General features: G+C 42.0%; 2 protein-coding genes across 2 annotated transcripts; one reads left to right on the top strand and one right to left on the bottom strand.

The window, feature by feature from the left end:
• Positions 1 to 5,621: 5,621 nt before the first annotated feature.
• got1 (glutamic-oxaloacetic transaminase 1, soluble) lies at positions 5,622 to 10,935 on the top strand. The gene is made up of 9 exons (XM_020108269.2): positions 5,622 to 5,843; positions 7,365 to 7,546; positions 7,631 to 7,754; positions 8,000 to 8,112; positions 8,199 to 8,303; positions 8,422 to 8,572; positions 9,078 to 9,243; positions 9,337 to 9,479; positions 9,861 to 10,935. Exons 1-9 carry the CDS (start codon positions 5,735 to 5,737, stop codon positions 9,998 to 10,000), a joined length of 1,233 nt encoding a protein of 410 aa, XP_019963828.2. The 5' UTR covers positions 5,622 to 5,734; the 3' UTR covers positions 10,001 to 10,935.
• A 173-nt stretch (positions 10,936 to 11,108) lies between these two features.
• LOC109643229 (metal transporter CNNM1) lies at positions 11,109 to 25,839 on the bottom strand. Its single transcript, XM_020108268.2, has 10 exons — positions 24,287 to 25,839; positions 20,688 to 20,831; positions 19,349 to 19,489; positions 19,003 to 19,172; positions 18,744 to 18,843; positions 17,580 to 17,725; positions 16,598 to 16,841; positions 15,086 to 15,190; positions 14,679 to 14,780; positions 11,109 to 14,290 (listed from the first exon to the last, which is right to left on the bottom strand). The coding sequence occupies exons 1-10, from the start codon at positions 25,731 to 25,733 to the stop codon at positions 14,211 to 14,213; spliced, it is 2,679 nt and encodes an 892-aa protein (XP_019963827.2). The 5' UTR covers positions 25,734 to 25,839; the 3' UTR covers positions 11,109 to 14,210.
• Between the last annotated feature and the right edge of the window lie 1,667 nt (positions 25,840 to 27,506).

The following is a 27,506-nucleotide window of genomic DNA, read 5'->3' as shown; positions in this document are numbered from 1 at the left end:
GATTCATTAAATATCACAGGTTTCTTGTCACCAATCAATTTTATGGCAGTTTGCTTTATGTAGACAAAAAGAGCAGTCAGCTATAGGGTAAAAATTCAGACATGACTCATCCACTTCCTGTCTTTGTTTCTTAGCATGCATATTTGTATAAAGCTGCGGGCTGGAGAGCCTGAGTTGGCCAAAAGACGGCATTAGTCAATTTGAATAGCTCCACTGCAGAAAATGAGGTGAAGGCCAAATCTTTGACACTTTGATAGTCATTCTCATCCTTCTAAAAAGATGATCAAAGTTATATCTTAGATTTAATATGTGAAAGCAAACATAGATTCTACAGTTTCCTAAAATATAGTTACAATTTTTTTTACCCTCGGCAGGGAGGTCATGTTTGTGCGTTTGTTTGTTTGCCAGCAGGATGACACAGATAACTCAACATGTATTCACACAAATCTGTGTGAGGATGGGATATGGGATTAAATTAAATTATGGAACCCGACAGTTTCTTCAACATCTGAAGGTGTTGTATTTTCTGACAATGATTTCTGAGGGAATAATTCATGGATCCTTGGTGGCAAAAATGTCCGGCATACTTCAGGGGCCTGATATTTATTAGTCTGTGTAATTTGGTGCAGATCCAAATACAAAATCTGTTTCTATTAGATTTATATGTGGTTTCATGGGAGGTTAGGTTTTTTAAACTGAGATCATGCAGATTCTGAAGTGAATCAACTGTTTAGTGTATCTCCAATAATCTTTAATAATTATGTCCGAATGAACATAACAGATTTGATGCAGAATTTAAGGAACCTTCTGGCCTCAAATTGTTATTATTTAAAGACCTATTGAGTAAATGATAGCCTCATATCTGTATAATAAATAGCAGCCTGCAGGCATGTGAGCGTATGGCTCAAATGACTCAAAGACAGTAGGAAACAGAAACTCTGGCTCAGTCCCAAAGTGCTGAGCCACCAAGCTGCACCTCCAACACTCACTAATTATCACAGGAAGGTGTTTGAAAGTTTACTTTTTGTTTAGATTAAAGAGATTAGTGATTTTAAAGCTCCATTGTGTAAGATTTAGGTGAAAGGGAACTATTGGCAGAACTTTAACTTTAAGAGATGCAGGTAAATTTTGTTACACTTGGACAGAGCTACTGTCTGGTCTTAGATTGTCATAATCTCACCAGCTAAACTGTATAGTTTCATATTTATCGTACAGATGCTAGTACAAACATGAGCGGGGTGTCGATCATCTCAAAGTCAGAAAACAAAGGAGCTTATCCTACAATGTTGAGGTATATTCCCTGATTTTCCATGAGCGGCACGTGTAGTGACACTGACAGGATTCCTCTGACATCTGAGAAAACCTTTTCAGAACACGTGTTTTGACTAAACGTGGGTCTGGACAAACATATTGTGTTAAGTTTTTCAACAATGGAAACAGTGTGGTTCCAACGTAAACACTCATGTATTTGCACATCTAAAATATAAATAGCCAAGGGCATATTTCTGATGGGATTTCGGAGAATTAGCATTTTCCAAAGTGTCATTTGAATACCCTAATCCAAGCAACTTGTTATACTCAGATCTTTAGATATCACATTTACTTTATATTTACAAAGTATCATTTGGCACACACACAAGTATGTATACACACACACACACTTGCACAGAAATACAAGAAAGAATACACTGGTCGGAATGTAGACAGACGCACACAGGGCCGGTGTGTGTTATTGCATGCATGCTCCATCAGTCATTGGACTACACAAGGAGCAACAGGGAGGTCCTGTGCACACTGTTGTTGCTGTGTCTAGTCCCTTGTTAGAGAATTGATGACACTGTCTTTAGAAAACAAACACGGCGGGAAGCTAAAAAGGTGGTCACTCACCACAGCTCTCTGACCCAGAGACACAGAGGCCATCGTAACATGTGAGCAACGTTGCAGCGTCCCGCATGGAATGTGCTCCACTGTGTGTGTGTGTGTGTGTGTGTGTGTGTGTGTGTGTGTGTGTGTGTGTGTGTGTGTGTGTGTGTGTGTGTGTGTGTGTGTGTGTGTGTGTGTGTGTGTGTGTGTGTGTGTGTGTGCACGCACATGATTCTTGTTTGTGTTCCTGTGGTACCACAGCTGGAATGTGACTGTCTTGTGCCTGAATGTGTGCCTTTGTGTGTCTCGGTGTCAGTGTCCTGCAGCAGCAGTGATAACCAGCATGCAGTCAAAATGAAAACACTTTGATAAAAGAAACGTTGTTGGCACTTCTCTTTTTTTCTTGTATTTGCATTAGACTGCTAGATGCCAAAATAAATGTTCCACTCATCAACGTCAAGGAAATAAAGAGACAGTTCCTGTGAGTGCTCTGTGAATCTTTGGCTGAGTAATGCATTCATCTTGATGTGACATACTCTCCCTCTGGGCACCGTTTTGCCACAGGCTACTGCTGTCACTCCCCACTCTGACTCACACTTCACATCACAGTGCAGACCATGGCCCCCGGGACATCCCGGTATACGTACACACCAAAACCCTCCTCTGGGCCCCCGAGCCTTGTTCTGGGAGCTCAAATCCCATAATTGCCTGGCTGACAGTTATAGCTAACATACAAGAAACCCTCACCTGGTCGGAAAGAATGAAAACATCTACTGTCAAAGTGAAGCAAGGAGATGAGTGGGGGTGGTACCGGGTGTGGGGAAAGTGAGTAACCTTTGGGACAACGCAGAGGGAGAAAATTGTAACTTGATGTTCTATAATAACTGGTTTTAGGATTAACTGTATCACCTTTGTAAAGTCAACCCTCTGTGGGATTACGAGGTGTAAATGATGCTGTAATAGTAGGTGTTGATTCATGGTTTATCTATCAGGCACAAGACAGTGTCCAATTAACTGCAGATTTATGGGTTGAACTGATTTTTCACAACCTAGATTGTTCACCTCAGTGTGTTCCTGAACTAAAGCATTCATTGATCCTTTTAATGATTTGTTATTTATTCATGTATTCCACTATCACTGAGTTTAAAGTAGTACTTTTGGCCATTTGAGTCAGTGGAACAAGATGTAAACACAATGCTGGTTTCTCTTTGTATAAACCAACATCATAGCATTTATTTGAAATTGTTGGATTTATAGTAATCAAGGGAACAGAAAACACAACTACTCATTTTATTTGTTCTGCTGCTTTGCTCCAACTACGAAGAACAAAGATCTACTTCTTGAGCCACAATGTTTTAAACTGTATTCACAGGCTAGTTATTCACTTTGCATGACTGCTGTTTGGATTTGGACAGTTTAGTCAACAGTTGCTTTATCAGATCGTAAAAATAATGTGCAATCTATTTTCTGTTTTACTCTGTTTGGTTATTGATGTTTTTACTTTATATTATTTTCCTTAATTATGTGGTTTGTGCTTTATCTTGTGTTTTTTTTTTTGCATAAAAATAAAACAGAAAAATAATTGTAGTGATAAGACTGATCCAAGACAGTGATGCTGTCATGAGCTGAAAGACACCAGAAAAGTGCAGAGTTGGATGATTCATCACAATGAGACGTGACATGTTTCATTAGCCATTACTAACTCTAAGCCCCATGACATTATTTGACTGAGAGTAAGAAATATTGATCACTTTTTAACTACCTTAACCAAATACACTTGGTCGGGTCATGCAATTGCCTTGTTTTAATATGACAGAAACATTAGGAATAATCACAGTGTTAAGACAGATCCATAAACTGTTAAAGATCTCCTCAAGTCATGTTTTAAAACCCATGAAAATATGCTGCTTGGAATAAGAATTTGTGATTGATTCATATATTTTTTAAAGCCTGTGAACATTTTGCCCGTTTTAGAAATGTAACTGCTGGACACAATATGTCTCCTGTTTGACTGGAGGCTGTGAACTAGACATATGTGTACACATGTTACAATAAGGTTTAACGAGAGAACAGAGAAACTTTGCCCTTTCAGAAGATGAATGTGAAAAAAAACGTCCAGTGTCGAACCGTGCACATAAATCATTCTGCACAGTGAAAGTCAAACACGCAAATGACAGGACACTGAGCGGATCGCATTTATTTTTTAAGGTGACATGTTTTTAGGTAAGTATTAAACATCCATAAAGGCCTTAACTACAACTCATAAATCATTTAAGAAATATGCATTAATTTAAGGTGGGACTGCTTTAATGCATTCCACCGTCACTATATGTAAAGCTATACAAAGTCAACAGCTTCATTACTGATTAAGTTTAATTAAGAGTAAATAGGACTTATCAGTAACTAACTTGTAATGAAAAACTGCCCATTTCATTTGATTGTATTATTTTATAGTTTAAAGAAGTTTATTGTTACTGCCACGTTTATCTATAATAAGTATTCTACTGTTTTATCTAGATAAGTCAAACCAATTTTAACTGCTTTATACTCTGTAGCCGCAATGCATATATTATAATTAATGTATTATAATAAACTGTGACTCAGTAACTATTCTGATAGTGACTACGGCTGCTAAATGCATGTGCTGCAGTAAAAGCTGCATTTTCCTGGAAAATGTAGGGGAGCTGTAAAGCTGATATAATGGAAATATCCAAGTCAAGTACCTCAGAATTATTATTAAGTAAATGAAGTACTGCACTGAGTAAATTCTGTGAATCACATTTCACCACCCAACTAAAAGCCACTTGTTTATCCTTTATTAGAAGTTGACACTGTCTTAATGCTTCCCTCCATCTCTGTGTTTAACCACGTCACTAGTTTGTGCAACAGCCGCTTCTTCTTCAGCAGACAGAAACATCTGGACTGATCACTGAGGCCTCAAACACACTGAGCTCTGCCTCCAGTGCAGCTGAAAAGCTTCCTAACACAGTTTTGCTCATGGTGGATGGGGAGCAGGTTGAAGTGGCCTTCATTCATCAACTAGCCCTGCTCCTGCCGACAGCTGCAGGGGAAGAAGCAGAGGAGCTGGATCATTTAAGATATGGCTCAGCCAAAGCCCTCGAAAAAACAGATAAAGATCCTTGCATTAATTCATCCACATAGAGTTAAACAGTGTGGGGGCCAAGCGTAGTATCTGTTCAGGCAGTGTTCAAACATTGTCAAACATGGTGGGATGTGTGGCCTGGCATTCTGAAACAGAGCTTCAACTGTTAAAGAGACTTAATCCTGTCTGTGAGTAACTGTTTATTATTTTATATAAATTGTTTTATATGAACAACTATTTATAAATAATGTTATTTAATATAATGTAATGTAATATATTGTACTATAGTATAATACTGTATAATGTAATGTATGTAATGAAGTATAATTTAGTGTAATGTAATGTAATACAATGCAATATATTGTAATGTAGTATAATGAAATATAATATTATATATAAAGTAATATAATATAATATAGCATAATGTAACGTAATGTAACGTAATGCATGGAAGACAGAAAACTAAAGAAACTTCGTTAGCAGGGTTGTGGCACCATCTTGTGGCCAAATCTTTTATTGCAATGAAATCCCCTCAAGCTACACGTCACTTCATTGGTCGAACTCTCTTTAACTTTGACCTGACCGGGAGCAGCTCGCTGATTGGCTGGACACACACGGATCTGCATTTCTATTGGTGGATCTGTTCATGCCCACTTCACCTCCTCTCAGACCCTGGAGCAGCGGCTCCTCTCCTCTCCTCTCTCCCGGTCACTGCGCCTCTCTTGTCCGCCAACTCCTCCACAGCCTCCGGTGAAACTAACTCCAGTCATGTCGCTGTTCAGCGAGGTTCCTCAAGCGGCCCCCGTGGCTGTGTTCAAGCTGACGCAGGATTTCAACAACGACCAGTGTCCGGACAAGGTGAACCTGGGAGTGGGAGGTGAGTCGGTGAACCCCTGGAGCGAGCAGCCGTCCAGCTGACGAAGCTGTCAGTGTGTTTATGCAGATAGTTGCACGTTTTATTTTGAAGATGGTGTTAATGTACAAGTGTGACTCCATAACATTTAGATAGAACTTAAAGTCTTAAATTCAGGTTATAGTCGGTGGTCAGCGCTGTAATCTGTCCAGAGGGAGAGGATGTCTTTATAATGCAGGTTTATTATGATGTAACAGTTGCAGTCGTGCACTTTGATTGTAATGTTATTTCTCGACTGACAGGGAGATTGTGAAGTGAAGCATTAACTCTTTCATCAGAACCTATCGATTGTAAATAACATTGATCCATTCAAAGCAGAGCAGCTCCTTGTCAATGTTTGATTGTTATGTAACAGTGTAATACACAGAGCACTCATCTCTGATCCTGTCCTCGCTGCTCTCCTCTCTTTCTCCCTCTGCTCTACATTGACCTGCTCTGCTGTGGACCAGAGAGGTGATTGGATTACTGCCCCCTCATTGGTGCAAGAGCAAGCTACTGACAGGAGTTTAATTATGTGTGGATTAGTCCTGCTTCTCTTCTCAAGCAAGCAAATTCCATATTTCAGTCCTCGATACAACACATTTCTGTGTTAGTCTCACTGGACGTAGTAATCCTTGTTGCTTGCATTAGGAGGATGAGGCTACCTGAGTCCCATGATTAGTTTGGAAGGCTGAGGTCTGGTAATCCGCTTCTCGCTGTACAGTACACTACACTGCAGATGGTCGTCGGCTCAGGGGAAACTTGGAAATGTAGGCCGCTCAATATCTTGAGCTACATCTATCATATCTGCTCACCTGGTAGAGCGTGCACCACGTGTCCTGACCACAGCAGCCTCTCCCCTTCCCTTCTACACGGTCTCTATTCAAGTAAATAATAAAGACAGTAAAAGATCTAAAGCTGATTAAATTGTCCCTTACTGATGATTAGGTTTACAGAAAATTAACCAGCAGCTGTTTCGCTTCATTACGAATTGTGGAAATACTTAAATTTCGATTTGCTAGTATCAACCTCTTAGTGTCAGGATACTTCTCTCAGTTTTATTCGACAATAGAGTAAATATCTGTGGGTTTTTTAATCCTTCACATGAGGATTTACAATCTTGTGATCCGTAGTTGTCTCTTTTGTACACTTCATACACTAAATAATTTGTTCGATCAACCTAGAAAATATTTGGTAGAACAGTCTATGTGTAAGTTGTCAGCCTTGTTCTATTAGTTCTACGTTGATAATTGCCTGAGATCTATTAGTGAGCTGTGAAGCAATATGTTGCTCTTTGTTCTGAAGGTATAAAGGTTATTGTGTTTCCACAGTCATTATCAGGTGGTGACTAGAGTTCAACTGGTTAAAACAGACAGGTGACAATTCGTGTCTGTTACAATATCATGACAAGGCTCAGATATGTGAGATACACTGTTGGCTGTATGTGTCTCTAAACTAATGGAGACTAAGTGAAATGTTTTTGTTTGCCTTCATTTTTCCTTTCAGCCTACAGGACAGATGAGTGCAAGCCATGGGTTTTACCAGTGGTGAAAAAAGTGGAAAACCTCATTGTGCAGGATGCAACGCTAAACCACGAGTACCTCCCCATTTTGGGCCTTCCTGAGTTCAGATCTGCTGCCTCCAAGATTGCACTGGGAGACGACAGCCCTGCCATCCAGGAGAACAGGGTTCGTGTGACCATAAGACCATAAGATGTTATAGTTTTTCACATATTCACATTTATACTTACTGTCTGTGTCCGTCACTGCCAGGTGGGAGCTGTCCAGTGTCTGGGCGGCACAGGTGCTCTGAAGATGGGTGCTGAGTTTCTCAGGCGTTTCCACAACGGAAGCAACAACACCAAAACACCCGTCTATGTGTCCGCACCTACCTGGGGTACGTCCACGCAAACACAAACACACAGTGTCGTAGCACAGAGTTGAAATTAACATGCTTCCTAGAAAGTCTCCTTACTCAAGGACTTTGATCTTTAGACTCACCACAGACTTTAGAGTTTGATGTCAGCATAGTGGTTTATTAATCAGTTCAGATGTCAGAAACATTCACAAAACAATATTCAACATTTTATTCTTAGCAAATATATACAGTAAAATGAGAGAACATTGTGATCCTTGTTTCAGAAAATCATAATGCTGTATTTGCCAATGCTGGCTTTGAGGACGTTCGTCCATACAAGTACTGGGATGCAGAGAAGAGGGGCCTAGATTTGGCTGGTTTCCTTGGTGACTTAGAGGTAAGAGCTGTGTGATAAGGACTCGTGTAATTATCTTTGGTCAAAAGGAGTTCACAGCACCTCTTCTTCTCGTCTGTTTCCTACAGAGTTGTCCACAACAGTCTATCTTTGTCCTGCACGCCTGTGCACATAATCCAACTGGCACAGACCCCACACAGGAGCAATGGATGCAGATCGCTGAAGTTATGATGGTATATTACACACACTCACAATGTCTGCTCTCTTGTCCCACTACTAACACAAGTGTCAGTTGAAGCACACTCAGTGTCGATCACAGGGTGATGATGGTTTGATCTTGTTCTTTTCCAGAGGAGGAAGCTGTTTGTGTTCTTTGACTCAGCTTATCAGGGATTCGCCTCAGGCAGCCTGGAGAAAGATGCCTGGGCGATTCGCTACTTTGTCTCCATGGGCTTTGAAATGTTCTGCGCTCAGTCTTTCTCCAAGAACTTTGGCCTCTACAGTGAGTGACCCGGGCGTGTGTTGTGTTGTGCATCGTGTGCTTGTAAAAGTTTGATCAAGAGTGACATTCTTGGTTGTTAAACAGAATGAAAGCTATGAGCTGCTTTATATGGCCTAATTTTCAAATCAGAATAAAAGCTAAGCCTTGAATTTAGATTATTGTGCAGAGAAAACCCAGAAAACTATAGTTTACTTGCTTTTTCATTGTTGAACTTGACATAGAAGCCACAAGATGCTGCTTGTTTGGCCAATTACAACATTGCATGTAACTGAAGAGAAGTCTTTATGTGAAAAGATATAATAAATATATTCAAAGATTTTAATTTAGCAAGTTGTAGATTGTCCAGAGGGGGGCTGTTTAATCATAGCAGCTTCACACAGGCCAGCAGTTCTGAGCAGCAATTTAGACTCTAGACTACATGAGATTAAGATTAATCAATGTCGCCATCTACAGGTAAAGTACATGCTACAACATGGTTTTAAATGTGATATGTTTGTCCCATCAGATGAGCGTGTGGGTAACCTGACCATCGTGGCCCATGATGCAGACAGCCTGAAGCGAGTTCTGTCCCAGATGGAGAAGATCGTCAGGACCACGTGGTCCAACCCCCCGTCTCAGGGAGCACGCATTGTTGCTGTCACATTAAACTCACCTGAGCTCTTCACTGAATGGTCGGCACAATATATACCTAAAGAATCAGGAAGTGTTGATATAAAGTGTTTTTTCTGACGGGTACTGACTTGTTTCTACGTCTTTGACTCCAGGAAGGGCAATGTGAAGACCATGGCTGACAGGGTCTTGTTGATGAGGGCTCAGCTGAAAGCTAAGCTCCAGGCTTTGGGGACACCAGGGACGTGGGACCACATCACAGAGCAGATTGGCATGTTCAGCTTCACTGGCCTCAACAGTGAGTGCAAAGACCATATACACAGAAAATGTTTTATCTCTCACAAACAAACCCACCACACACACATCCCCATAGAAATGAGAACAGTAATCAGTGCTTCATATTTCTACAGTTACACAAAAAGTGCTGAACTCGGCCGCACCCTGAAGGTCTAGTCTCGATAAATGTTTAAATTTCAGTGGAAGTGAAAAAGCTGTAAACAAATAACCCAGGTATTGCATATCTCAGACGTTGTATGGATTCATTGTGCAGAAGTTAAAGCATTTGTTCATAATGCAACACAAGATATTTGATACGCACAGAGATCTCGACAGGATCTCTAAACTATCACATTACTTATCAAGATAATTAAATCTGGTTCTTTATGTTTTTTTCTTGCAGCCAAACAAGTGGAATATATGGTGAAGGAGAAACATGTCTACTTAATGGCCAGCGGTCGCATCAACATGTGTGGTTTGACCAGCAAGAACATCAACTACGTGGCCGAGTCCATCCACGAGGCCGTCACCAAGGTCCAGTAGAAGACTACATTACCCACATTTCCAAGCACTTTGTCCAGAGCCGTCCTCATGCCAGGGACTGTGCTTGTATCCAGTAGACTTCCTGGAGCAAACATCTCATTTGCACAAATATACAGACAGCTCATTGTCTCCGTGTCCCTCTTCTCTTCAGTGTTTGTGCTAAGCTAGACTAAACACACCCAGGACCTACGTCTCTGCTGAAAACAGAGAAGGTGGTTTAAATATTGATCCTCTCATCTAATTATTCCTTTTAATGATTATGTTCATTACTAGGACAAGAGCGTTACATCTGTGACTGTGTTACGATTATCTTAGTGCTGACTCTCCTGTCTAAAAATGTTGAATGTCATACTATCCATTCATCCATTCCAAGTGTTAACCACACATTTCCAATTAGCTTGCAGGAATAGCCTGCATAAGTAACAATATAACAGCTATTAGCTGTTAGCATGACCAAACTGACCCAATGGAGCTGTGATAAGGAAGCGTTTGCCACCTCTGTCATGAATGAAGTAGCTGTATTATGTTTATTGCTCGATGAAATGTGAATAAGAGCTGCTCAGGAAGATATTTTAAACTTGAAATTTAATAATGATACTGTCCTCCACTAATTTCCTCACTTCTAATCATTATTAATGCAGTGTTTGTATTATGTGGCACTGAACTGCCCTGAAAGTCATCTCAGTGTTTTTTTGCTGCCGGTTGAACGTTGAGTTGTTGTTAGTTTGCACAGTGATCGTCTGAACTATTATGTAAGACTCGAGTCAATTGCACAAACACACTCATGATCAACCAGTTTGCTATTGTACGCTGTGCAGTTCTCAGTACACAATCTGCAGCAGTCAGACTGTTTAGAAAGTGACCAGAATCTGAAAATGTCCACTTCAGAAGTTCAAATGACATTTTAACTACTCTAATAAAAACTATTAATAGTGTTTGTATTGTTCTCATATATTTTGGAGTCTATATGGGTTTAAGGATAAGGTTTGTATCGATGCAGCAGCCCTCACAAGCCTCTGTACAAATAATTTGTAGTGAGTGACCCTTTGAAAGACACAATGTACTTTGAAATAGACAAATACAGAAACAGAAACAAAAAGTTCACAAATAGTAGTTCAGTTAATTTATTAATAATTCATTTTCCCCTTGTGCCGAGCATATGGTCTTTCCCTTTATATCTTTGGGCAACTTATATAATTTTTACCTTACAAAATGTGACTTTGCCGGTTTATCCTGTACAAACAGTTCTTGCAGCTATGAATATAAATCAGTGTAAACCAGCAAAATCTGTGAAAGCTGCGACAGTTTCTGATTCACACAAATCCTCCTGGCTCTGAGTCAGTGGTCACATCAGTAGACCTCCGCCTGTGTGTTCAGTGTATACAGACAGCTCAATGTGAATAGCTTAGCAGTGCAGTCTCCTTTGTACTTCCACAGCCTCACCAGGCAGAATGAATTCTATCGCTGAGTGTCCCCAAACACCACCTGTGAGTGTGTGTGTGTTTGAGAGGAGGTGGTGGCTTGACGTCAGCGTGCGTCATATTGCTTTCCTCTTTCGTACGTACTTCTGTCTGATCTCTGGAGCAGAGTACCTGCCAAGATTTCACAATGCAGAGAAGCACAGTCCAACTTGTGCCTGAAGATTCACCAGTTAGAAACAATCACATTATCACTTTATTATTAAAGATCTAACCAATCAGGTTATTATTGCACTTTTTCTTTTCTATAAGAATGGCTTTAAAGTTCCCTCAGTGAGCAGCGTTCATGGCCTCCTCAGTTCCTAGTTTCCTTTGACCTCACTTCCCCCTAAAGCCCCCACCCTTGTGTGTTAATAGCATAGACTGTATATAGAGATGGATGCGATGACGGCTCCCCAGAAGTGAAGCCAGAGAGTCCTGATTGCCCCCTGGTGGCTGGCTGGCTGCAGTATAGTCAAAAACTCCCCACCTCCTCCAGGTTAGTGGATGGGACATGGACCTAACTAAGAGGTCAAAGTACACGTCAAATACTTTTTTCTCACAGATGGTTTCTGTTATGTACTGCAGTTCTTATCACACTAGTGTATGTGCTCATTTTACCAGTATGTTCGGTTTAAATTACTTATTTGATCATAAAATCATACAAACAAGCTAATGTTTTAGGACTTGTAATTGGTCGAGTGCATGTACCGGTGGGACCTCGCTACCATGGCACCATCAGACTCTGGCTCCAGATGTCACCTTAGGCACAAGATGGCGCCATCGTATCTGAGACAATTTGGCTTCATTTCTGGATCCTAAGGGGAAACCCGTTATAAATCTTTATATACAGTCGATGGTTAGTAGTACCAGTTAAAACATTATTATTATAAAAAACACTTTATGTAGCTCTGCTTTTTTTCTCAACTCTAAGTTAAACCTCCAGTCTCTGGACCTCATTTTAATATCTACGGTATAGTGTAAGATTTCAGTATGTCACACACTGAACCTCTGTGGGGAGACATCAGTGCAGATCAGTATCATCCTACTCATGCATCCTCTTATATAAGCATGCACATGTTTCTACAGGGGGAATAGTGTAAGGTAAGAAGCAGCGTTAACAAACATGCAAGTATAGCAACTACTCTTCTTCAAGAACACTCATTGAGTTGCACCCAAGTCCCTAAACCCCATAGCTTATTTTAAAATAGTGTACACAGCTTAATGACAGACCCCATGAGAGACAAACTACATAGAAACGTAGTAGCTAATGGTAAGAAATGAAATTGTCTATCGGTGGGATGATGTGCCATTAACAGAGGCTAAAGATTTCTTTAAATATGTGATAACATGAAGGGAAAATGTGGCGACGTGAACACTGAGGCTGTGACCATACAGCCACATCTAGAGAAAGGTGAGTTTTAATAGGACAACAGAGAGAAAGTAAATTAATAACATGCATTTAAGTTTAGAAAGATTCATGTATGTGTCATGATCTGTCCCTACAGGGACTTCTAAAGTGATTCTTTGGAATTTTAGACTAACCCTTTTTATTTCCTGTATTTTGATATCTTATCTTGTGTTTATTGGATGTTTAACTTCCTGTCTTTGTCTATTTTTCTCTCTCTTTTGAGACTATACGCCCCACCTTGTAGTGTTCCACCTGTGCCCAATTATCCCTTCCTCCCCTGTGTGTTTGAGCCTCAGAGCTCTGACTCCTCTTCGTCAGTTTGTCTGTTCTGTTTCCCCCGGTGTTCCCTTGTGCTTCTGAAAAGTTTTCTGTTGGACCAGCTCCCTGCTCTGAGTTATTTTAGTCTCTCCCAGCCCTTGTTGTTTTCCAGGCGTCTCGTGTGTGTGTGCAATTATGTCTGCAGTTAGGTCCTGAAAACTTAAGTATGTGGTATTGTGGTGATGAATTCAAGCATTTTACAGCATGTGCGATGACTTATATTGCTATCTGAAATATTACTTGAAGTAATTCTGGCACTTGTATAAAAATCAATTAAGAAATTCTGTTGTTTTTTCTTTTTCAGGATTGTGCATTCCTCTCTACACTTGCAGAAAGGTCAGTGCACAAAAAGGAAGTCATTCAAGCTGTGAATTCATTTATGGCTTTTTAAGAATAACTGTGTTCTTTTAACCGGGTGTAAAAAATTGTGCTCTTGCCGGGAGGCTGATGCGTGTCTCGGATTGTGTTGGCAGTCAGTGGCAGCCTCGTGGCAAAGTTAGGACAGTTCCCTGTGCAAACAACATTTTCAGTATTTGGGAACTTCCCCATAATGACACATTATCAATACTTGTGTATTCATTGTTCAAGTAAAAGCTGTCTCTAAAGACCATGATGAGCTTGATCTCCTTAAATAAAATTACAAGCTATGAATCAGTTTCAGTAACACATATGTCATGAATGAAGATGATTAAATGTTTATGAATAGAACAACCATTAAAAAGGTGAGGTGGACACTGTTTGCCCCATTAACTACAAAACATGTGAATAAAACCTGCTAGGATCCGTGCAGTCCAGAGTAAGGCTTGTTAAATCCAATACGTCCAAGTAATCATCAAGGGTGAGAGGTGGGACAGAGTGTGTGTCAGTGGGGACCTGAGAATTATCGGTGTCTACAGCAGAAAGGATAAGGATGGCTCAGTCTCCTGAGAGTCGTGGAGGGAGTCTACAGAGGGGCAGTTATTTACTGAGGTGGATGACGAGGAGAAAGATGTGGGCTTTATCCCTCTTCCTCTGTGCCGCTGTGCTAGCTCGTCACTGGTGGTTTCTCTGAGCCCTCCTCCAAACTCTTCTCTCCGTCCCGAGACTTTTTCCTCCTTTTGTTACCTAGGAACGGAGAAGATGCTGCAATTCAGGTCATCACAGGTTAATTACCTGCTGGAAACTGTAGCAGTTTTCTCTCTTTATATTTGCTTTACTCTGAACTAAAGCCACCTTGCTCAAACCACCTCAATAAGATCTGCTGCACAAAAAGTCCTCAGAAGAATGAATAGAAATAGATTAGTCACATCGTCTCTGAGTAACAAGGACGGCTGCATCTAGAGAATCCGCTCTGCAGGTTTCGCAGCTGAGGGACATGACACATCACCTGTTGCTAAGATACACCTGCTGCTGGTGCTATGCCTGACTGGAAAGTTTGGACACATCTGACGGTATGTGTGTGGGTGGTGGTGCGCTGGCAATGCGTCAGTGTTGCGACAAATGTCTCACTCACTCAGTTTACGCAAGAGTCTCTTTCCGATGGTCTCCTCGGAGCTGGACAGTGACAGAGAACTGATGAGGGGAGAGGTGGATGGCTGAGACTCAGCAGGCACATCTGAAAAGAGATAAGAACAAGATGGAGGGGATACAGCGGAAATGACAAAAACAGACCTATAGTGATGTAGGTACGGAGCACGAAGAAAAGTTGTCACATCAATATATTTAAAACTGAGAATTCAGTTACAAATTAATCGCTCATTGTTTTGTTTTCTTTATCCTCTTAGGTTCCTGAGATTCTTTATTTCGAGAGTGGGCAGAATTAGACTACAAGCACGTTTATGTACTTTTGTGATTAAATCATTGAATTATGACTAAATTGATTTTTTAGTCCTTAGTCATGGACTCTGGATCAGCACTCACCATCCTCTCCATAACTTTCCGGTCTGTCCTCGTGAATGTAGGGAATCTCATCCATGCGGAGGAACACGGTATCGTTGGGACTCCTCATCCCATCAGATTTACTGCCTGTGAGGAGAGAATTAGACCAATCAGCTCTAATCCAGCTGCAACTAGCCACATAACAGCGACTGGTTTGTAGCTCTGCCTATAGAGGGAGGTAGAGAGCTTACTGTTTATCAGTCAGTGTCAAATGTTTCAGTGGTAAACAGTTAATACGTTAAAAATACGAGGTTTCAAATCCAAGTAATACTGGACTACAACCAATGGAGGAGGCTCAACAGGTTCAATCTGCAGTTTATGACCTGACACTTTTCCATTGACAACCAACAGAAACATCTGTCCAATGAATTTCCTTAATGTCAGTAAGACAAACATACACAAAGTAGGTTGCATGTTACAATCAGTGTAAGACAGATGGTATGAAGGAAATCCTTTAAGCCTTGAAACCAGTACTGATAGGTTGATGCCACATTTGCACCAGTTTTGTGTGAATGAGCCACAGTCTGTGTTCAAAAATATAGGATTATTTCTTTGCAGAAATCTTAAATATAGTGGAAAACTATGAAAGCTATTTGTCTTTTGTGCTCTTTATTATTTAATTTAATTGTGTATATAAGAGCTTATCTTCGAACAGTGACCTGAGGGACATCATCGTGTGTGAACTTTGATTAATTATTCAACATTTTTTAATTTTTTCTCATGATTTTTATCTTCTGTTTTTAAAAGGTTGGTATTAGTCTTTGGTTAGGTGGCCCTGAGAGCTCAAAGCACTGCAACTTAAGAAAATACATATAAATACAGAAAACAATTCAGTTGTGTTGTGAGTATTTGGCAGTCTTGTTAGTATTATATACTTATGTATATATTGGTTGGTGTGTTGTGGGTATTTGTAGAGCATATTTCTTATGTCACACGTGTTGACAAGTTGATAATATTTTCTCCATTTCCATGTGTTGTGTCTATTTGCACGTTTCCTTAACTTGAGCTCTCAGGGCCACTGTACTTTTGGGCTTTTTGCAGAATTCTTTTTTACTGAAGTAGCATATCTTTAGGTCAATCATGTATTGGTCCTGTCAGACAGGTTCTCGGCCCATGAATCAGTGTGTTTGATTCTTTGAGCCTCCTCTTTCCTCTTTTTCAAAAGAAACCTCATATTGAGCCTCATGGAGCTGGATTGTCATTTAAATTTCAGGGACTTGGTGTAGCTTGCAGGTTAAGTGCTGTACTGCTCTTAGCAATTCTTATGCTGAGCAAAGGGCTTATGGAAATATGAAAGTAAATTTTGACAGATGATGCTAATGGATAGGAAGAACTGGGTAAACTATACACTGTTTGAGCATCATTATTTTGAGTGAGTTTCTATCTATTACGAAATCATATTAACCATTTCCCAATTTATCAAGAGAAAACATTTAAAACTTCCAATGCAGAGTTTCTATAATAGCTGTACTGTTATTAAGCCTCTCTACTTACGCACGATACGGTTTCTTTCATTGAGCTGGGATGTGTTGCGCAGGGCGCCATGGGGATGGAGATGTGCAAGGCGAGCCAGCCCCATCCGAGTGTGCGTGTGTGTGAGAGGGAGGGCGATGCTGTGCGAGCGAGCCTCTGGGCCCGGAGGCCTCCCTTTGGCATCAGGATCCAATGGGTCCGGTGTCTGAGGGGAACTGTCCATCCTGGTGGCCATCAGGGCGTTCTGGTAGTGGTTCCTGGTGATCTGTGGCGAAACAGAAAGCAACTCTTCAACATGAGCATCAGATCTGCATGTGGACGGCTGATTACTGTACACAATTGCAGTACGTGTGGACGAGCAGGAAACCTGGACTGTAATGGTGAGAGGTGAAGTGGGAGGGCACATCCGTCATTTGAAGCTAAAATATTCATGGTTCAATTGGAGCACAATTACCCGCAGTGATTAGAGGAAAGAGGGAGTATGGAGGGAGAGAGAGAGACAGGATGTCTGCGTTCAGTCAGAAAGGGGGATTGAGACATTTCAAAGGGAAACGCTGCAGCAGAGGAAGAGTTTGCATTTTGGGGAATTTTGAAGATTTAACTGTGAGAGCTGCAGTTGTTTTTATTTGTGCTCTCAAATGTTCCCTTCAGCAACCAGGAAATTATATATTTAATTGTAGCGAAATTACCTCCGCCACGGTCGTTATGGTTTGATAGTTGTTTGTTTGTTCGCAGGATTACTCAAAAGCTACCAAACTGATTTCAATGATATTTTGAGGCATGAAGCATGACCCAGGAGAACGATATTTATGAGTGTGTGCAATCTGGTGCAGATCCAAATAAAAATCCTGATCCATTGAATTGACATGTGGATTCATAAGGAGGCTGTCGGGCCTCGGCAGAGATATCCACTGTACTGAGTGTCAGTCTAGTTATATACATCATCACAGCATGATGCTTTTTCTCTATGTTTCGTGTACATGTAGACATTTATGTGTGTGACCTTGATGATCTGCAGGTCCGTTAGCTGTCGAACAGAGTAGTCTGGTAAGTAGATCCCTCCTCCTGTGGTCAGCTGACCCACACTGCTTCCACTCAGTAATGAATCTGATTGGTTCAGACCACTGCCGCGGGAACTGTACCTGTGACCTGGACACAGCAGAAGACAATATTCTGTTCAGCTCACAGGAGTGAAGCAGTTACATGTTACACTGCAGCTCTTCTATCATGGGAAGGAAACAGATGTGCATCACCTTTCACTGCAAATCCATCAAAATGTAAGTATAGAAAGTATCTTTATAAAATGAGAATGATCATGTTACAACATTTAAACTACTTAGAAGTGTTTCTCCAAGGGTTTATAAAGTTTGAGTTAATGTTGTCTCTACTTGCCTATTTATTCACACAGAAATGTCCTATTTCAACACAAGCAGCTCATTGACAGACCCTCTCCTCACACTGGTAACAATATAATCTCATTCTTTATAGCACCGTGCTTTTAGAGACACAACAAATAAAAAGAGAGAGGAGGGAAAAGAGAGATTTCCAGTGAACATACATAAAATTAGTATCGACTAAGTTGGGTGATGGTGTTAGACATACAGGAGAAGATCATTTCCATTCCCCGAGCACTGGCTGCTAATGCTTGGTGAGAAATGCTGCTCTTGTCAAGTCCATTGTAAAGCAACGACTCAGAGAGAGAGATTTTTCAAAGCAGTAAAAAACACCTCTTTTGAGATGTTGCTGATGAGTACTTTCAGTATCCTGTAAGGACACACGAAGGGATTTTTAATGGGGTCTTCCAAATAGCTTTAGATTAATCTAAAACATCACACATGAGAGGGGGAGAGAGAGAGACAGACTTGTTCTGCAGTCTTAGCTGGATTTCATATAATCCTGTGCAGGTCATGTCCTTCCACTGGGAAATTCTCTGAAATCACTTCTTTTAATTACTTACTTCCCACGGCTGCTGCTGCTGCTGCTGCAGCAGAGTGATGCTGCACAAACACTGGCAGGGATTCAGACTGTAAAAACACGTCCAGCACCTGTATTGCATTAGCTTTATGAGCAGATCTCTCCCTGTTATTGTCGTCATCATCACCATCATGCTCAATGTGAGTGCCCCAGACTTATTGAGCCATATCGCTTCATGTGCATGCTTACTTACTGATAGGCAGGGGTGGAATGAGTGCTGGCATGCCGTAATAGGAAAAAGCTCCATTTTCAAAGCGGAGAGCCTCCTTTCCGATCTCCACCTCCACCCGCCCCTGTAACATTAACAAAGCCATTTACACATAAAGGTCTGAGCCTCATGATGTCAGTTCTGAATTGATTACTCGTCTAATGGAGCTTCCCACACAGGAAATAACACTTATAATAACTATAACAATACCAAACACAGCTTCGCTCCCTTTTTGTCGGTTCACCTGCAGGATGAGGACAAAGTAGTCCACGGGTTTGTTTCTCTGGAAGAGGTAGTGTTGAGGAGCGTGCTTGTTCTTGGGGTTGAACTTGAGCTCCTGCACAACGCTGGGATGTTTAATGAGACGCAGCAAGATCTTCTCTGACAGGTGACACGGCCTGAAGGGCTCCACCTCTGCAAGACGGATTCATGTAGACACGAGTGCACGCGCACAAAAACAAGAGTGAGAGAAAGAACACCAAGGTCCCTGTTATGTGTCCTTATCCTTGTTCTATCCTGCGATACAATGTTCACATGTAATCTGCATACAATGCACACACACGTGCATGAACACACACATGCAATGCTACCTGTGGCCAAGAAGCGGTGCGTTGCGAGCAGCAGCTGCGGCGAGACCTTCACCTTCAGCTCATTTTCTGCCAGTTTGAAGATGGAGAAATCCTGTGGCTTCCTCTCGTGGTTGGACACTCGTCTTTTGTTCCTATTATCAGCTGTGAACACACGGTGAACACATTTATGCTCTGATAGCAGCCGAGTGAGGGAAAAGTGTTTCTCTTTCATTCATTTGGTTTATGAGATAATCCACATAAATACAGTTTACTCATGCACTACAAGGAATTAGCATTGACTTTGACATCTCACTGATCTTATTAGTCACTGCAGCTTTTTATGCATCATGCTAACAAACACCACAGATGGATGTGATTTTAGTTACAGATATTTACAGCTCTCATTGAAAAACAGATTTATTCTCTACAGATTAGATTATGTGTATTAATACCTCTTTATATACAGTCTATGATTAATACACTATATAGTATTAAATGCATCATAGCTGCAGCAGGAACAGATGGTGCTATAAATGCCTGAAGTGCAAAGTCTGGAAAGATTAGCTCCCAATTTGGTATAAATATATTAACTATACACGCTCATAATTATGCACATGCAGCCACACACACACACACACACACACACACACACACACACACACACACACACACACACACACACACACACACACACACACACACACACACACACACACACACACACACACACACGTGCACCTATGACAGAGGGAGCTCCACAAAATCTGCATGTAATTAAAACTGCAGCACACAATAGAATTATATGTCACTTTCTTCTGGGAGCAGGTTTTTTTTAGAAGCATATAATTAAAAGTTAATAAAAGCACATGATTTTTTCCCCTAAATGTAAATAGTGAAATTCAGTCTGTGGCAAGAAAGTGTCGAGCAGATTAGAAGTGAAATGAAATGGGTATTGGCATTTGAGTTCTGCTCTGTGGAGAGTCTTTCCTTCCAGCCAATTAAAGATGAGCGGATTATGGTGATTATCTGTGAGACTGGGACATTTATTCACATGATTTAATTATGCATTAGGAAGGAACAGCAGGGGTGGGATGGAGGGATCAATAGTTTAATGAGAAACAGAAGAGAAGAAAGACTTTAAATTCCAATGTACTAATTCTACTATAACATCCCTAATAATGTTCTGTTGAATTTCCTAGTGATGTTTCGGACCCAGAGCAGAAAAAACTGTCAGCAGCTGTGACGAACTGAGGGAAAATCTATTCAGCATGGGAGCTGGAAAAAATAAATTGATTCACATCAACGGTCACTTTAAAACCTCACAGTTTCATAATCAGCATGTTTTTCACTTTGTACTTACTGTACAGGTCCGTCTCGTCCACAATCTCAGACTTGATGATTTCCTCGATGACGTCCTCCAGGGTGACGATGCCAATCATCTCGTAGAAGGGGTCTCCCTCGCCCTCGCTGTTCACCCTCTGCACCACGGCCAGGTGGGATTTACCTGCACGACAAAGCAGAAAGGGTGAGTTCAAGTGTTTTCAAAATATGAGCCCCTGCTAATCATTGGGTGGAGAGGCAGAGGTAGAGGCAACGTCACTGAATAAAAATAAGTCGACAGCCTCCAATTGGAACAGTGCAGTCAAGATGAAAATCAGCATTAATACACCAACAGGAGCTGACGTGCTATAAACACAGGAAAGGGTCCGTCTCGGGGCTTGAATATGCAATTATTTTCCGTGTGTGTGAGAGACTTAGATGAAAAAGTAAGTGGACATTGGGGGATTAGTCTGGAGACACTTTGACAGTGGGAGTCTTGGCCCATTACGTAAACACTGCCATTACACCATCGGTCTGGGGATGCCTGCATCTGCTGCATACACTGCCCATGCTGCTGCCAGCCCTGCAGCGACACATACTGTACACGCATGTCATCCACACACCACACACACACACACACACACACACACACACACACACACACACACACACACACACACTTTACACATCCATGAGCTGACCCTGTTCCCACTCAAGTCAGTGTTTGGGTGAACATGGCGCGCCTGCCAGATACGATGACACACAACTCGCCAGCAGCGTCTGTGGAACGAGACGATAAAGCAAATGTGACAGGAAATCAACGTCGCCACTAAACATCACAGGAAAACAGTCACAATGGCCGAGACCATTCCACTTGCTACAGCAGGAACTGGCTGTGTTGCATGTAGATGATTTTATTTTCAAAAAATCAAGTGTTATTCATTAAGATAAATTCTTGCTTTTCTTACGTCACTACCTCGCTGACAAAATAAGTTATCTAACCACATGTATGACGTCAGGATGCAGATTTCAGCAGAAACATATAAACAGCCTCTGTCCTCCCTTCGAACAAAATCAGCAGCTCATATGAGACGGGCCGATTTAGGGGGGGATCACCGCCAAGGGATAAAATGGATCAAAAGCTTTAATCCACTGCAACAAGGGGAGGGAAAAAAAATCCTGATTGACTGACTGACGGCCATCTCCAAACATGAGACTGTGGCTGTGTGAGATTGGCTGAGATGGACGAGGGTTTTTCTCAGGTCAGCTTGTCTGAAGAGCTCAGGTGAGTCAGAGGTGGATGTGCCCTCAGCTGCTAATGTGCCCGGGCACTGCATTACATCATTTTTATGTTACATAACACTCTTCCAGAAGAGCACAGACACACACACTCACACACACACACACACACACACACACACACACGCATGCACACACACATGCACACACACACACGCATGCACACACACACACACGCACGCACACACACACACACACACACACACACACACGCAGACACACGCACACTCACTTAACAGACTCACACATGCAGACACACAGGCCCGGGGCAAAACTGGGTCGGCCATGGATGTTCCTTTTTCAAATGTCTCAACTCCGCCACTTTCCCAGGCTCCTCCAGCTCATGTTTGCGCTCCGTGTGTTTGATTTAGATCAGTCATAATACATATGCATATGATTGTGTTTGTTTGCTGTCTGTGTTTTCTGCATATTTGCAGCCATATTGTACATACAGTACCCTACGCTGAACTCATGCATTGTTTATATCACTGCAGCAGCTCTTTTTTCCTCCTGTCTAACAGACACAACAATCCATGCACACATTTAGTCTCTAAAATAATAATGGCTGCTATCTATGATGTGCATAAAAGTATGTATGTTTATTTCTTACTGTATCAATATTTTTAGCAGAGTTGTACGCACTGGTGGAAATTAACCTAAAACATGTAGAACTCTTTGTCCTTGTACTTTATACTTCTACAAATATTGTATTTTTTACTCCACAGCATTTATCTCACTCCTAGATTTAGATTATATATATATAACCGGTTAATAACATTTGCAGTACATTGCATTCAGTTAACTTGTCTAACAGTGTATGTAATGGCTCCAACTTGATCAACAAATCAATTTCAAATCAATAATGAGTTTGTATAATTTAGTGCAGATTGACTGAATTTAACAGAACTTTTGAGTCTTAACAGAGGTTAGTGCCATTCTCGTAAATAATTCTTCAAATAAATGTAACCATGCATGACTTTTACTTGAATTGGAGAGTTTTTGTAGTGGTGTATTACTTGAGCCACTTTTACATAAGAAAATGATGGAACGTCTCATCCTAACAGAGTAAAACATTTGCACCAGATTTAGTTTTCTCATAAAACTGTCATACCATGAAAGCATAAGTGCATAAATTACAGAGCATAGCTTGCCATATACTTTCCCACTGCACAGCATGTTCACAGTTACTGATGACATTTGCCTCCTCTGCTCCAACACTGACCTCACCCCTGGCCGTCACCCTTCTCAGTGAGGCATCCTCACAGCTTCCAGCCATGGCTTCCTGGGCAGCAGGAGCCTTTAATCCATGAGAGCCAAGTGGAAAGGAGGGAAAAAGGTCGGAGCTGAATTTTTTATGGATCGCTCTGCAGGCTTGGATGGCAACGACCCACTGAGAGGAAGAATGTTCAAAGTCACCACAGGCTGACAATTAGGTGTCCACAAATAATCTAAAGGTGACGCCTGACGCGACCTTTCCCCCTTTATTTTCAAAACATGAGCTCATGGACCACAAAGCTATCAGTCACAATGCTGGACAATTTGAAGACCCCCCTGATCTGTGAGTGGTAATCCAACTCATGATCCAGCCTCATGTGTGCCATCTCTCACACACTGACTGGAGAAACACTGACACTAACACTCCTTTGTCAGTGAAACAGATTTACATCTTAATCCTCCGCAGCATCGACCAATGTCAAATCTTTACGTAACCTTTGATCCAGCAGCTTCGGTGTGTCACAGTATGTCTCTACTTTAACATGTGGTGCTGTCACAGGAGCAGTTTGAGCTGTTTGGCTTTATACAGAGCATGAATTCAGAATCCCACTCAGTGTTATCATGCAGACTGAATGGAGTCCCTGGAGAGAGGCAGCACACTTTCTGCTCAGTAGTGAACAGATGCTATCGCTGCATGTGTATGAGAGACAGTTACACTGTGAACGCACTTATCAGCAGCGATGCTTATCAGAGTAAAGTGTTCTCCCTCTGCTGAAGGCCAACTCAGCCGGTTGAATTAAGAAAGGGGAGATGGGGGTTAGATGAAGTTCACAGAGTTGTTGTCCTGGGAAAATGACTTTCACTACATAAATTCTTAAGCTGGCCTAACCCCATCCTGCTCCATTGTAGCCTCTAACCTCTGCTTGAACCAGGATCACTGTGTGACACTATATCAGATTTCACATATGGTCCTCAGAGGTTTAGGCCAACTGCGTGTCAATGGAGGGATGACTTCTCCACTGAAGTCTTCAATAGACTCTCAGGAGGAAACCTTGAGCCTGCACCATATCACATGACACCTCTTTGAAGCAGTTTATCAGAGGTCACGAATGGAAATGGACTCACCTCTTTTGAATTCCTCCAGCATCACATCCAGTTTGGTGTCGTTGAACACGCAGTGCATGGGGTGCTTGTAGAACTGGTTGATGGTCTTCAGAGGGGTGCAGTCGTCAGGGTCCACGAAGGCCAAGTCTTTCACAAACAGGATGTCCACGATGTTGGACCTGTCGTTCTCGTAGACCGGGATCCTCGTGAAGCCGCTCTGCATCACGTCGGACATGGTGCAGAAGTCCAGCACGGCGTCCGACGACAGCATGTAGCAGTCGGACAGCGGCGTCAGCACGTCCTCCACCGTCTTGGTCCTCAGCTCCAGCGCTCCCTGGATGATGTTGAGCTCCTCCTTGACCAGGTCGTGGTACGGGTCCGTGACGCGCAGCATGGCCACCAGCTTCTCCCTGGTGTAGAAGCTGCTGATCTCTTGGTGCAGCATGATGTCCAGGATCTTGGAGACCGGGTAGGCGATGGGGAAGAAGAGCAGCATCAGCAGACGGGTCGCGCAGAGGGTCTTGGAGGCGATGGCGAGGCTGTGCCTGGACGCTAAGGAGTGAGGTAAAATCTCTCCAATGAAGAAGATTCCCAAAGTGCAGAAGGCAGTTGAGAGAGCAGTCATTCCTAAAATCTGGCACATCCACACCACAAAGCATGTGTTTGTGAGCACGTTGCCCAGCACCACAGTGCACAGGATGTAGTTACCATGTTTACGCACTGACTCTATTTTCCGCGCGTATTTCTGCTCCTTCTCTGTGCCACTGTTCTGCAGGACCCGCAGCTCCACGGGGTCCAGAGCCAGCATGCTGATGTTCAGACCGCTGCAGAGTGCTGACAGCGCCAACAGGAGCACCGAGACACCCGCCTGGAGCCACACATCTGCCTCCGGGGGTCTCTCCACCACCGCCAACCAGAAGTCTTTGGTGCTGAAATGTTCCCATTTCACTCCATCGAAGGCGCACATGGAGTAGTGTTTGATCACCTCTCCTCTGCGCAGGTCTTTAGCGAGCAGCTCCACCAGAACTGAGTTGTGACTTAATGTTGATCTGAAAGAACCAAGCAGCTCGATATCAGAGCTCCGGGCATTCTCCTCCTCACACGGGTTCCCTCTGGAGCGCAGCCTCCTCTCCGCGTCCGCGCTGCTGTCCCCGCCTGGCTCCTCTATAAACGCGATCCACGGAGCGGCGGGTGCGCTGTCGGGTCTGCCGGTGATGTTCAGGCTGTTTGGATGCTCTGCGGATGCTGCAGAGTAGTAAACCCTCAGCATGAAGCGGGTGCCCTCGGTCGCCCTCAGCATCCCGTCCTGCACGGACAGCTCTCCGCTCTGGGTGTCCTCCGGCCGGACGCCGAGCAGCGCTTGCGTCGGGGCCGGCGGAGAGGAGAGGGTGACGGCGATGAAGAGGATGGAGAGCCGGCGCGGATGCAGGATGCGGCGGAGAGCATCCGCAGCATCCGCAGCCATCATGCTGAATGAACCAGTGAAGGATGCGGGAGAAATGGGTCACGTGGTCTGCGAATGGGATAGATGGAGCAGCTGGGTGGCCATATCCACGAAGAAGAGTGGGTATGATACACACACAGAGAGAGAGAGAGAGGGGGGGGGGGGGGTATTCAATGAGACACCCGTGACGTAGCTCCTTATTTGCTTTCTGCCTTTCTAAAAATAGAAAGCAGGAAATGCCCAATCATGAATGATTAATGTGAAACGTCCGGGATCAAACCCCCAACACCTACAGTCCACTACCAAACTCACGTTTCTCCAAAATCTAAAATGATAATTAGGCAACAAACAAAACAGAAATGATGAAAATACGCAAATGTAAAGCATTAGCACAAATATCATTTTATGGAAGTCTATAATTTTCTTCAGATCTCATGTTCTGAGTGATCGATGTTTGGGAATCTGCAGTATTCCTCACATACTACACTGCTTCAATGGCTCCACTAGATGGCAGTGTTATCCCCTGCTTCAGTTCAGCCTGCCCTGTTGAAACTTATCCTGGTACAAACTTTACAAACTTCAGATTTATTATATAACACACGGGCTGATGTGTGCAAGATGTATTTATCTTTCATATATGAAACTAGAAAAAAATAAACTCCATCTGTTTCTGCATTCACGTCCCTGGACAGATGAATTGTGATATTTAATTTTATTTTGAGAAGAATAAATGTTCATAACGCAGCTTGAAAAGGAAAAAACTGTCACATTCAACTTTTATACCTCATGGAATGTATTACACAAGTTCCTGCTATTGATAGGGCCAACACAGATGAAGTGCAAATGTTAATTATACAAAAAAAATTCATTATGCAGAAAGGTCAGAAATACTACTACTACTAGTAATAATTATGATAATAATATAATTATATAATAATAAAAGTAACAATAATTATGATAATAACTGTTAGTATCATTCCTGGAGCCGCAGTGTGTTGGTTTGTCTCGAGGTGTGAAACTGAAGTAGAGTCGTGGCAAGTGTTAAACAGTGAAAGCCGCTTTCTGCTTCCCATCAGCCACACATCCGCAATAAAACTGCGAGAAAAACACTTTACGCACAAACACAAAACCATCCAGATCCCCAGGATCAGCAGTGAAATAAGAATTAGTGCGTCACTGCTCCATCACAACCGGTTTCTATAAGACAAATAAAAGTATTTCTTATGGAAATAGTTTTTCAATTAAAGGGTTTAAAAATATAGAGGCAACTTTTAAAAAGTGCCCCCCCCCCCAACTCTGACAGAATGTAAATACTAAACATGTGGGTTGAATAAAAAGTGACCGAATAAAACCTAAGAACTTCAATAGTTCATTTCCGTGTAAAAATTATTTTATGATCCTCAACAAATCATTTCCGTGTTTGTCCTAAACCTCACTCAAACTCCAGGATGTTTTAAAAAAAACATTATTATGGGATGTTCTGCTAAATGAATCGTGTATTAAAAGCTCACCTGGTCCCACTGATACCATGACCAGTACTTAATAGACGTCCACAACATAATGTCACGGTGATAACATGCTACTATTACTTCACTGCCCAATTGAGGCTTTATAAAATAAATACTACAATATGGGTGTTTCTCATGTAAAATCGAACAATAAACACCAGATTCTATTCAAGATTCAATTAGAACAATATTAATATTTTTGCTAAACAAAATGTTTAAAGTTCAACTACAGTAAAAGCAGCAGAGCCCATGATTTCACCATAGACTGAGTCATTTTCTTAAGAAATCC

This window comes from Paralichthys olivaceus, chromosome 14, assembly GCF_024713975.1.
Source record: "Paralichthys olivaceus isolate ysfri-2021 chromosome 14, ASM2471397v2, whole genome shotgun sequence".
Taxonomy (NCBI): Eukaryota; Metazoa; Chordata; class Actinopteri; order Pleuronectiformes; family Paralichthyidae; genus Paralichthys; species Paralichthys olivaceus.
This window is presented reverse-complemented; position numbering and strand designations above follow the sequence as displayed.